The sequence below is a fragment of the Pholcus phalangioides genome, unplaced genomic scaffold, assembly GCF_987345545.1.
Source record: "Pholcus phalangioides strain wild (caught in Gottingen) unplaced genomic scaffold, Ppha-v1.0 ptg000003l_1, whole genome shotgun sequence".
In the NCBI taxonomy this organism is placed as follows: Eukaryota; Metazoa; Arthropoda; class Arachnida; order Araneae; family Pholcidae; genus Pholcus; species Pholcus phalangioides.
Genome location: NW_028301596.1, coordinates 26221855 through 26234389, shown reverse-complemented (window position 1 = coordinate 26234389; position 12535 = coordinate 26221855). Strand labels below are relative to the sequence as shown.

General features: G+C 48.2%; 1 protein-coding gene across 5 annotated transcripts in view; it reads left to right on the top strand.

Moving 5' to 3' along the window:
* The window catches only part of LOC149088344 (uncharacterized), a 636013-nt gene extending 625702 nt beyond the window's left edge, over window positions 1–10311 (top strand). For all 5 annotated transcript variants that reach the window (XM_089247274.1, XM_089247269.1, XM_089247272.1 and 2 more), the window contains one exon: window positions 10116–10311. In XM_089247274.1, the coding sequence (XP_089103400.1) occupies window positions 10116–10126 (11 nt within the window). In that variant the 3' untranslated portion in view covers window positions 10127–10311. The remainder of the gene's footprint in view (window positions 1–10115) is intronic.
* Window positions 10312–12535: the final 2224 nt, after the last annotated feature.

Here is a 12535-nt window from a genome sequence, read left to right as displayed (position 1 = left end):
CTTTAGGTCGCGACCCGTTCTCCGGCGCTGTTTGGGTGTTGGTGGGATCGTGCGACCCTTTCTGAAGCTCCCGGGAATGATATTGGAGGCCTCAGTTAACGGCGGAAGTGCATATGACTTTGTGCGACCCCCGCCGACCCAGTTTGATAAGGAAATATCACTTGCGACCCATAACAGTACCCGCCCACATCGCAGACCTATTTACGACCCATCTAGCAGGTCTCCGATGACTCTTGTGCTCGTGTCTCACACCTGAGGAACCCTTGGCTCATTTGTCGACCTTGCGACCCTTTTATGGACTTCTTTGACCGAGATTAGGTCGCGACCCGAACTTCGGCGTTGTTTGGGTGTTGGTGGAATCGTGCGACCCTTCCCGAAGCTCATGGGAATGATATTAGAGGCCTCAGTTAACGGCGGAAGTGCATATGACTTTGTGCGACCCCCGCCGACCCAGTTTATAGAGAAATATCACACCGCGGACCTATTTACAACCCATCTAGCAGGTCTCCGATGACTCTTTTGCTCGTGTCTCATACCTGAGGAACCCTTGGCTCATTTGTCGACCTTGCGACCCTTTTATGGACTTCTTTGACCGACTTTAGGTCGCGACCCGTTCTCCGGCGCTGTTTGGGTGTTGGTGGGATCGTGCGACCCTTTCTGAAGCTCCCGGGAATGATATTGGAGGCCTCAGTTAACGGCGGAAGTGCATATGACTTTGTGCGACCCCCGCCGACCCAGTTTGATAAGGAAATATCACTTGCGACCCATAACAGTACCCGCCCACATCGCAGACCTATTTACTGTCCATCTAGCAGGTCTCCGATCACTCTTGTGCTCGTGTCTCACACCTGAGGAACCCTTGGCTCATTTGTCGACCTTGCGACCCTTTTATGGACTTCTTTGACCGAGGTTAGGTCGCGACCCGTTCTCCGGCGCTGTTTGGGTGTTGGTGGGATCGTGCGACCCTTTCTGAAGCTCCCGGGAATGATATTGGAGGCCTCAGTTAACGGCGGAAGTGCATATGACTTTGTGCGACCCCCGCCGACCCAGTTTGATAAGGAAATATCACTTGCGACCCATAACAGTACCCGCCCACATCGCAGACCTATTTACGACCCATCTAGCAGGTCTCCGATGACTCTTGTGCTCGTGTCTCACACCTGAGGAACCCTTGGCTCATTTGTCGACCTTGCGACCCTTTTATGGACTTCTTTGACCGAGATTAGGTCGCGACCCGAACTCCGGCGTTGTTTGGGTGTTGGTGGAATCGTGCGACCGTTCCCGAAGCTCATGGGAATGATATTAGAGGCCTCAGTTAACGGCGGAAGTGCATATGACTTTGTGCGACCCCCGCCGACCCAGTTTGATAAGGAAGTATCACTTGCGACCCATAACAGTACCCGCTCACATCGCAGACCTATTTACGACCCATCTAGCAGGTCTCCGATGACTCTTCTGCTCGTGTCTCATACCTGAGGAACCCTTGGCTCATTTGTCGACCTTGCGACCCTTTTATGGACTTCTTTGACCGACTTTAGGTCGCGACCCGTTCTCCGGCGCTGTTTGGGTGTTGGTGGGATCGTGCGACCCTTTCTGAAGCTCCCGGGAATGATATTGGAGGCCTCAGTTAACGGCGGAAGTGCATATGACTTTGTGCGACCCCCGCCGACCCAGTTTGATAAGGAAATATCACTTGCGACCCATAACAGTACCCGCCCACATCGCAGACCTATTTACTGTCCATCTAGCAGGTCTCCGATCACTCTTGTGCTCGTGTCTCACACCTGAGGAACCCTTGGCTCATTTGTCGACCTTGCGACCCTTTTATGGACTTCTTTGACCGAGGTTAGGTCGCGACCCGTTCTCCGGCGCTGTTTGGGTGTTGGTGGGATCGTGCGACCCTTTCTGAAGCTCCCGGGAATGATATTGGAGGCCTCAGTTAACGGCGGAAGTGCATATGACTTTGTGCGACCCCCGCCGACCCAGTTTGATAAGGAAATATCACTTGCGACCCATAACAGTACCCGCCCACATCGCAGACCTATTTACGACCCATCTAGCAGGTCTCCGATGACTCTTGTGCTCGTGTCTCACACCTGAGGAACCCTTGGCTCATTTGTCGACCTTGCGACCCTTTTATGGACTTCTTTGACCGAGATTAGGTCGCGACCCGAACTCCGGCGTTGTTTGGGTGTTGGTGGAATCGTGCGACCCTTCCCGAAGCTCATGGGAATGATATTAGAGGCCTCAGTTAACGGCGGAAGTGCATATGACTTTGTGCGACCCCCGCCGACCCAGTTTGATAAGGAAATATCACTTGCGACCCATAACAGTACCCGCCCACATCGCAGACCTATTTACTGTCCATCTAGCAGGTCTCCGATCACTCTTGTGCTCGTGTCTCACACCTGAGGAACCCTTGGCTCATTTGTCGACCTTGCGACCCTTTTATGGACTTCTTTGACCGAGGTTAGGTCGCGACCCGTTCTCCGGCGCTGTTTGGGTGTTGGTGGGATCGTGCGACCCTTTCTGAAGCTCCCGGGAATGATATTGGAGGCCTCAGTTAACGGCGGAAGTGCATATGACTTTGTGCGACCCCCGCCGACCCAGTTTGATAAGGAAATATCACTTGCGACCCATAACAGTACCCGCCCACATCGCAGACCTATTTACGACCCATCTAGCAGGTCTCCGATGACTCTTGTGCTCGTGTCTCACACCTGAGGAACCCTTGGCTCATTTGTCGACCTTGCGACCCTTTTATGGACTTCTTTGACCGAGATTAGGTCGCGACCCGAACTCCGGCGTTGTTTGGGTGTTGGTGGAATCGTGCGACCCTTCCCGAAGCTCATGGGAATGATATTAGAGGCCTCAGTTAACGGCGGAAGTGCATATGACTTTGTGCGACCCCCGCCGACCCAGTTTCATAGAGAAATGCGACCCATAACAGTACCTGCCCACACCGCGGACCTATTTACGACCCATCTAGCAGGTCTCCGATGACTCTTCTGCTCGTGTCTCATACCTGAGGAACCCTTGGCTCATTTGTCGACCTTGCGACCCTTTTATGGACTTCTTTGACCGAGATTAGGTCGCGACCCGAACTCCGGCGTTGTTTGGGTGTTGGTGGGATCGTGCGACCCTTCCCGAAGCTCATGGGAATGATATTAGAGGCCTCAGTTAACGGCGGAAGTGCATATGACTTTGTGCGACCCTCGCCGACCCAGTTTGATAAGGAAGTATCACTTGCGACCCATAACAGTACCCGCTCACATCGCAGACCTATTTACGACCCATCTAGCAGGTCTCCGATGACTCTTCTGCTCGTGTCTCATACCTGAGGAACCCTTGGCTCATTTGTCGACCTTGCGACCCTTTTATGGACTTCTTTGACCGACTTTAGGTCGCGACCCGTTCTCCGGCGCTGTTTGGGTGTTGGTGGGATCGTGCGACCCTTTCTGAAGCTCCCGGGAATGATATTGGAGGCCTCAGTTAACGGCGGAAGTGCATATGACTTTGTGCGACCCCCGCCGACCCAGTTTGATAAGGAAATATCACTTGCGACCCATAACAGTACCCGCCCACATCGCAGACCTATTTACGACCCATCTAGCAGGTCTCCGATGACTCTTGTGCTCGTGTCTCACACCTGAGGAACCCTTGGCTCATTTGTCGACCTTGCGACCCTTTTATGGACTTCTTTGACCGAGATTAGGTCGCGACCCGAACTTCGGCGTTGTTTGGGTGTTGGTGGAATCGTGCGACCCTTCCCGAAGCTCATGGGAATGATATTAGAGGCCTCAGTTAACGGCGGAAGTGCATATGACTTTGTGCGACCCCCGCCGACCCAGTTTATAGAGAAATATCACACCGCGGACCTATTTACAACCCATCTAGCAGGTCTCCGATGACTCTTTTGCTCGTGTCTCATACCTGAGGAACCCTTGGCTCATTTGTCGACCTTGCGACCCTTTTATGGACTTCTTTGACCGACTTTAGGTCGCGACCCGTTCTCCGGCGCTGTTTGGGTGTTGGTGGGATCGTGCGACCCTTTCTGAAGCTCCCGGGAATGATATTGGAGGCCTCAGTTAACGGCGGAAGTGCATATGACTTTGTGCGACCCCCGCCGACCCAGTTTGATAAGGAAATATCACTTGCGACCCATAACAGTACCCGCCCACATCGCAGACCTATTTACTGTCCATCTAGCAGGTCTCCGATCACTCTTGTGCTCGTGTCTCACACCTGAGGAACCCTTGGCTCATTTGTCGACCTTGCGACCCTTTTATGGACTTCTTTGACCGAGGTTAGGTCGCGACCCGTTCTCCGGCGCTGTTTGGGTGTTGGTGGGATCGTGCGACCCTTTCTGAAGGTCCCGGGAATGATATTGGAGGCCTCAGTTAACGGCGGAAGTGCATATGACTTTGTGCGACCCCCGCCGACCCAGTTTGATAAGGAAATATCACTTGCGACCCATAACAGTACCCGCCCACATCGCAGACCTATTTACGACCCATCTAGCAGGTCTCCGATGACTCTTGTGCTCGTGTCTCACACCTGAGGAACCCTTGGCTCATTTGTCGACCTTGCGACCCTTTTATGGACTTCTTTGACCGAGATTAGGTCGCGACCCGAACTCCGGCGTTGTTTGGGTGTTGGTGGAATCGTGCGACCGTTCCCGAAGCTCATGGGAATGATATTAGAGGCCTCAGTTAACGGCGGAAGTGCATATGACTTTGTGCGACCCCCGCCGACCCAGTTTGATAAGGAAGTATCACTTGCGACCCATAACAGTACCCGCTCACATCGCAGACCTATTTACGACCCATCTAGCAGGTCTCCGATGACTCTTCTGCTCGTGTCTCATACCTGAGGAACCCTTGGCTCATTTGTCGACCTTGCGACCCTTTTATGGACTTCTTTGACCGACTTTAGGTCGCGACCCGTTCTCCGGCGCTGTTTGGGTGTTGGTGGGATCGTGCGACCCTTTCTGAAGCTCCCGGGAATGATATTGGAGGCCTCAGTTAACGGCGGAAGTGCATATGACTTTGTGCGACCCCCGCCGACCCAGTTTGATAAGGAAATATCACTTGCGACCCATAACAGTACCCGCCCACATCGCAGACCTATTTACGACCCATCTAGCAGGTCTCCGATGACTCTTGTGCTCGTGTCTCACACCTGAGGAACCCTTGGCTCATTTGTCGACCTTGCGACCCTTTTATGGACTTCTTTGACCGAGATTAGGTCGCGACCCGAACTTCGGCGTTGTTTGGGTGTTGGTGGAATCGTGCGACCCTTCCCGAAGCTCATGGGAATGATATTAGAGGCCTCAGTTAACGGCGGAAGTGCATATGACTTTGTGCGACCCCCGCCGACCCAGTTTATAGAGAAATATCACACCGCGGACCTATTTACAACCCATCTAGCAGGTCTCCGATGACTCTTTTGCTCGTGTCTCATACCTGAGGAACCCTTGGCTCATTTGTCGACCTTGCGACCCTTTTATGGACTTCTTTGACCGACTTTAGGTCGCGACCCGTTCTCCGGCGCTGTTTGGGTGTTGGTGGGATCGTGCGACCCTTTCTGAAGCTCCCGGGAATGATATTGGAGGCCTCAGTTAACGGCGGAAGTGCATATGACTTTGTGCGACCCCCGCCGACCCAGTTTGATAAGGAAATATCACTTGCGACCCATAACAGTACCCGCCCACATCGCAGACCTATTTACTGTCCATCTAGCAGGTCTCCGATCACTCTTGTGCTCGTGTCTCACACCTGAGGAACCCTTGGCTCATTTGTCGACCTTGCGACCCTTTTATGGACTTCTTTGACCGAGGTTAGGTCGCGACCCGTTCTCCGGCGCTGTTTGGGTGTTGGTGGGATCGTGCGACCCTTTCTGAAGCTCCCGGGAATGATATTGGAGGCCTCAGTTAACGGCGGAAGTGCATATGACTTTGTGCGACCCCCGCCGACCCAGTTTGATAAGGAAATATCACTTGCGACCCATAACAGTACCCGCCCACATCGCAGACCTATTTACGACCCATCTAGCAGGTCTCCGATGACTCTTGTGCTCGTGTCTCACACCTGAGGAACCCTTGGCTCATTTGTGGACCTTGCGACCCTTTTATGGACTTCTTTGACCGAGATTAGGTCGCGACCCGAACTCCGGCGTTGTTTGGGTGTTGGTGGGATCGTGCGACCCTTCCCGAAGCTCATGGGAATGATATTAGAGGCCTCAGTTAACGGCGGAAGTGCATATGACTTTGTGCGACCCTCGCCGACCCAGTTTGATAAGGAAGTATCACTTGCGACCCATAACAGTACCCGCCCACATCGCAGACCTATTTACTGTCCATCTAGCAGGTCTCCGATCACTCTTGTGCTCGTGTCTCACACCTGAGGAACCCTTGGCTCATTTGTCGACCTTGCGACCCTTTTATGGACTTCTTTGACCGAGGTTAGGTCGCGACCCGTTCTCCGGCGCTGTTTGGGTGTTGGTGGGATCGTGCGACCCTTTCTGAAGCTCCCGGGAATGATATTAGAGGCCTCAGTTAACGGCGGAAGTGCATATGACTTTGTGCGCCCCCCGCCGACCCAGTTTCATAGAGAAATATCACTTGCGACCCATAACAGTACCTGCCCACACCGCGGACCTATTTACGACCCATCTAGCAGGTCTCCGATGACTCTTCTGCTCGTGTCTCACACCTGAGGAACCCTTGGCTCATTTGTCGACCTTGCGACCCTTTTATGTACTTCTTTCACCGAGGTTAGGTCGCGACCCGAACTCTGGCGTTGTTTGGGTGTTGGTGGAATCGTGCGACCCTTCCCGAAGCTCATGGGAATGATATTAGAGGGCTCAGTTAACGGCGGAAGTGCATGTGACTTTGTGCGACCCTCGCCGACCCAGTTTGATAAGGAAGTATCACTTGCGACCCATAACAGTACCCGCTCACATCGCAGACCTATTTACGACCCATCTAGCAGGTCTCCGATGACTCTTCTGCTCGCGTCTCATGCCTGAGGAACCCTTGGCTCATTTGTCGACCTTGCGACCCTTTTATGGACTTCTTTGACCGAGTTTAGGTCGCGACCCGAACTCCAGCGTTGTTTGGGTGTTGGTGGGATCATGCGACCCTTTCCGAAGCTCCCGGGAATGATATTAGAGGCCTCAGTTAACGGCGGAAGTGCATATGACTTTGTGCGCCCCCCGCCGACCCAGTTTCATAGAGAAATATCACTTGCGACCCATAACAGTACCTGCCCACACCGCGGACCTATTTACGACCCATCTAGCAGGTCTCCGATGACTCTTCTGCTCGTGTCTCACACCTGAGGAACCCTTGGCTCATTTGTCGACCTTGCGACCCTTTTATGGACTTCTTTGACCGAGATTAGGTCGCGACCCGAACTCCGGCGTTGTTTGGGTGTTGGTGGAATCGTGCGACCCTTCCCGAAGCTCATGGGAATGATATTAGAGGCCTCAGTTAACGGCGGAAGTGCATATAACTTTGTGCGACCCCCGCCGACCCAGTTTCATAGAGAAATATCACTTGCGACCCATAACAGTACCTGCCCACACCGCGGACCTATTTACGACCCATCTAGCAGGTCTCCGATGACTCTTCTGCTCGTGTCTCATACCTGAGGAACCCTTGGCTCATTTGTCGACCTTGCGACCCTTTTATGGACTTCTTTGACCGAGTTTAGGTCGCGACCCGTTCTCCGGCGCTGTTTGGGTGTTGGTGGGATCGTGCGACCCTTTCTGAAGCTCCCGGGAATGATATTGGAGGCCTCAGTTAACGGCGGAAGTGCATATGACTTTGTGCGACCCCCGCCGACCCAGTTTGATAAGGAAATATCACTTGCGACCCATAACAGTACCCGCCCACATCGCAGACCTATTTACTGTCCATCTAGCAGGTCTCCGATCACTCTTGTGCTCGTGTCTCACACCTGAGGAACCCTTGGCTCATTTGTCGACCTTGCGACCCTTTTATGGACTTCTTTGACCGAGGTTAGGTCGCGACCCGTTCTCCGGCGCTGTTTGGGTGTTGGTGGGATCGTGCGACCCTTTCTGAAGCTCCCGGGAATGATATTGGAGGCCTCAGTTAACGGCGGAAGTGCATATGACTTTGTGCGACCCCCGCCGACCCAGTTTGATAAGGAAATATCACTTGCGACCCATAACAGTACCCGCCCACATCGCAGACCTATTTACGACCCATCTAGCAGGTCTCCGATGACTCTTGTGCTCGTGTCTCACACCTGAGGAACCCTTGGCTCATTTGTCGACCTTGCGACCCTTTTATGGACTTCTTTGACCGAGATTAGGTCGCGACCCGAACTCCGGCGTTGTTTGGGTGTTGGTGGAATCGTGCGACCCTTCCCGAAGCTCATGGGAATGATATTAGAGGCCTCAGTTAACGGCGGAAGTGCATATGACTTTGTGCGACCCCCGCCGACCCAGTTTCATAGAGAAATGCGACCCATAACAGTACCTGCCCACACCGCGGACCTATTTACGACCCATCTAGCAGGTCTCCGATGACTCTTCTGCTCGTGTCTCATACCTGAGGAACCCTTGGCTCATTTGTCGACCTTGCGACCCTTTTATGGACTTCTTTGACCGAGATTAGGTCGCGACCCGAACTCCGGCGTTGTTTGGGTGTTGGTGGGATCGTGCGACCCTTCCCGAAGCTCATGGGAATGATATTAGAGGCCTCAGTTAACGGCGGAAGTGCATATGACTTTGTGCGACCCTCGCCGACCCAGTTTGATAAGGAAGTATCACTTGCGACCCATAACAGTACCCGCTCACATCGCAGACCTATTTACGACCCATCTAGCAGGTCTCCGATGACTCTTCTGCTCGTGTCTCATACCTGAGGAACCCTTGGCTCATTTGTCGACCTTGCGACCCTTTTATGGACTTCTTTGACCGACTTTAGGTCGCGACCCGTTCTCCGGCGCTGTTTGGGTGTTGGTGGGATCGTGCGACCCTTTCTGAAGCTCCCGGGAATGATATTGGAGGCCTCAGTTAACGGCGGAAGTGCATATGACTTTGTGCGACCCCCGCCGACCCAGTTTGATAAGGAAATATCACTTGCGACCCATAACAGTACCCGCCCACATCGCAGACCTATTTACGACCCATCTAGCAGGTCTCCGATGACTCTTGTGCTCGTGTCTCACACCTGAGGAACCCTTGGCTCATTTGTCGACCTTGCGACCCTTTTATGGACTTCTTTGACCGAGATTAGGTCGCGACCCGAACTCCAGCGTTGTTTGGGTGTTGGTGGGATCATACGACCTTTTCCGAAGCTCCCGGGAATATTAGAGGCCTCAGTTAACGGCGGAAGTGCATATGACTTTGTGCGACCCCCGCCGACCCAGTTTGATAAGGAAATATGACTTGCGATCCATAACAGTACCTGCCCACATCGCAGACCTATTTACGGCCCATCTAGCGGGTCTCCGATGACTCTTCTGCTCGTGTCTCATACCTGAGGAACCCTTGGATTATTTGTCGACCTTGCGACCCTTTTATGGACTTCTTTGACCGAGATTAGGTCGCGACCCGAACTCCGGCGCTGTTTGGTTGTTGGTGGGATCGTGAGACCCTTTCCGAAGCTCCCGGGAATGATATTAGAGGCCTCAGTTAACGGCGGAAGTGCATATGACTTTGTGCGACCCCCGCCGACCCAGTTCCATAGAGAAATATCACGGGTAGGGTCGCGCAACAAAAATTCTGTCGTTAACTGTTGCAATGTAATTCACTTTTATTACCAAGAGATTCAGAAAGTTTCGCGTGTTTCACCTGTCGCGAACCAAACTGTTCAGACATTTACTCACGACTCATCTGGAAAGTTTCGGAGCCCGTGGCCCATTTGTAGATCTTGCGACCATTTTATGGACTACTTTGACCGACTTAAGTTCGTGTTTTATGGACTTCTCTCAATGAGTGTATATTTGTTGTCTATAAGAATAATTAAATAATATATGCATTTAATATAACATCATTCGTATGTTGTTATGAAATTTCATTAACGCTGTTGCGAAAGTTTATTAACATTAATTCAATTATACTCTTATTTCTTTTTCTAACAGATCATCGGTAACTACTGTCAAGAACCATCTACATAAAAGAACAGAAGTTTGAAAATTGTTTTATTTTCATGATTCTAATTATGATCTTCATAAACTATAATATGAATATCCTAGTTTATCAAATTGTATGCCTACAATACGCTAAAGTAATTGTACGCTGAAGTAATTCAGTTCATTAAAAATTTTTGGTTCCAAATCAGATTGCAAAAGGTTTGGTGAGAAGCTCGTGTCTTGATTTCGTTCAAAAAAGCAATTTCTAGTTATTCCTTAAAATTTTGAGTCATTAACTACTGACTTTTTCATGCGGTCCTTATCCACCGCAGAAAAAAAATATTTTTCAAATTCAATGCGAAAAACATTTTTATACCTAGTCTTTAATGTGTTTTTTTATGCATCTTTTATCCATCGCACAAAAACAGGTTTGAGTGAATTATTTAGTTTGAGTGTGACATTTATTGTCGCACATAACGCAATCATTGAATTCCTTCTAGCGGAGTTGCAGATCTTTGTTATTCTTTGCTTCACTGATTTTTCACATGAATAATTAACACTACATAGTTTATCAAATTGTATGCCTACAACTTAATTGTACGCTAAAGTAATTCAGTTCATTAAAAATTTTCAGTTCTAATAATCAGTTCTAAATCAGATTGCAAAAGGTTTGGTGAGAAGCTCGTGTCTTGATTTCGTTCAAAAAAGCAATTTTTAGTTATTTCTTAAAATTTTGAGTCATTAACTACTGACTTTTTCATGCGGTCCTTATCCACCGCAGAAACATTTTTATACCTAGTCTTTAATGTGTTTTTTTATGCATCTTTTATCCATCGCACAAAAACAGGTTTGAGTGAATTATTTAGTTTGAGTGAATTATTTAGTTTGAGTGAATTATTTAGTTTGAGTGTATTATTTAGTTTGAGTGTATTATTTAGTTTGAGTGTGACATTTATTGTCGCACATAACGCAATCATTGAATTCCTTCTAGCGGAGTTGCAGATCTTTGTTATTCTTTGCTTCACTGATTTTTCACATGAATAATTAACACTACATAGTTTATCAAATTGTATGCCTACAACTTAATTGTACGCTAAAGTAATTCAGTTCATTAAAAATTTTCAGTTCTAATAATCAGTTCTAAATCAGATTGCAAAAGGTTTGGTGAGAAGCTCGTGTCTTGATTTCGTTCAAAAAAGCAATTTTTAGTTATTTCTTAAAATTTTGAGTCATTAACTACTGACTTTTTCATGCGGTCCTTATCCACCGCAGAAAAAAAATATTTTTCAAATTCAATGCGAAAAACATTTTTATACCTAGTCTTTAATGTGTTTTTTTTATGCGGCTTTTATCCATCGCACAAAAACAGGTTTGAGTGAATTATTTAGTTTGAGTGTGACATTTATTGTCGCACATAACGCAATCATTGAATTCCTTCTAGCGGAGTTGCAGATCTTTGTTATTCTTTACTTCACTGATTTTTCACATGAATAATTAACACTACATAGTTTATCAAATTGTATGTCTACAACTTAATTGTACGCTAAAGTAATTCAGTTCATTAAAAATTTTTGGTTCTAAATCAGATTGCAAAAGGTTTGGTGAGAAGCTCGTGTCTTGATTTTGTTCAAAAAAGCAATTTCTAGTTATTCCTTAAAATTTTGAGTCATTAACTACTGACTTTTTCATGCGGTCCTTATCCACCGCAGAAAAAAAATATTTTTCAAATTGAATGCGAAAAACATTTTTATACCTAGTCTTTAATGTGTTTTTTTATGCATCTTTTATCCATCGCACAAAAACAGGTTTGAGTGAATTATTTAGTTTGAGTGAATTATTTAGTTTGAGTGTATTATTTAGTTTGAGTGTATTATTTAGTTTGAGTGTGACATTTATTGTCGCACATAACGCAATCATTGAATTCCTTCTAGCGGAGTTGCAGATCTTTGTTATTCTTTGCTTCACTGATTTTTCACATGAATAATTAACACTACATAGTTTATCAAATTGTATGCCTACAACTTAATTGTACGCTAAAGTAATTCAGTTCATTAAAAATTTTCAGTTCTAATAATCAGTTCTAAATCAGATTGCAAAAGGTTTGGTGAGAAGCTCGTGTCTTGATTTCGTTCAAAAAAGCAATTTTTAGTTATTTCTTAAAATTTTGAGTCATTAACTACTGACTTTTTCATGCGGTCCTTATCCACCGCAGAAAAAAAATATTTTTCAAATTCAATGCGAAAAACATTTTTATACCTAGTCTTTAATGTGTTTTTTTTATGCGGCTTTTATCCATCGCACAAAAACAGGTTTGAGTGAATTATTTAGTTTGAGTGTGACATTTATTGTCGCACATAACGCAATCATTGAATTCCTTCTAGCGGAGTTGCAGATCTTTGTTATTCTTTACTTCACTGATTTTTCACATG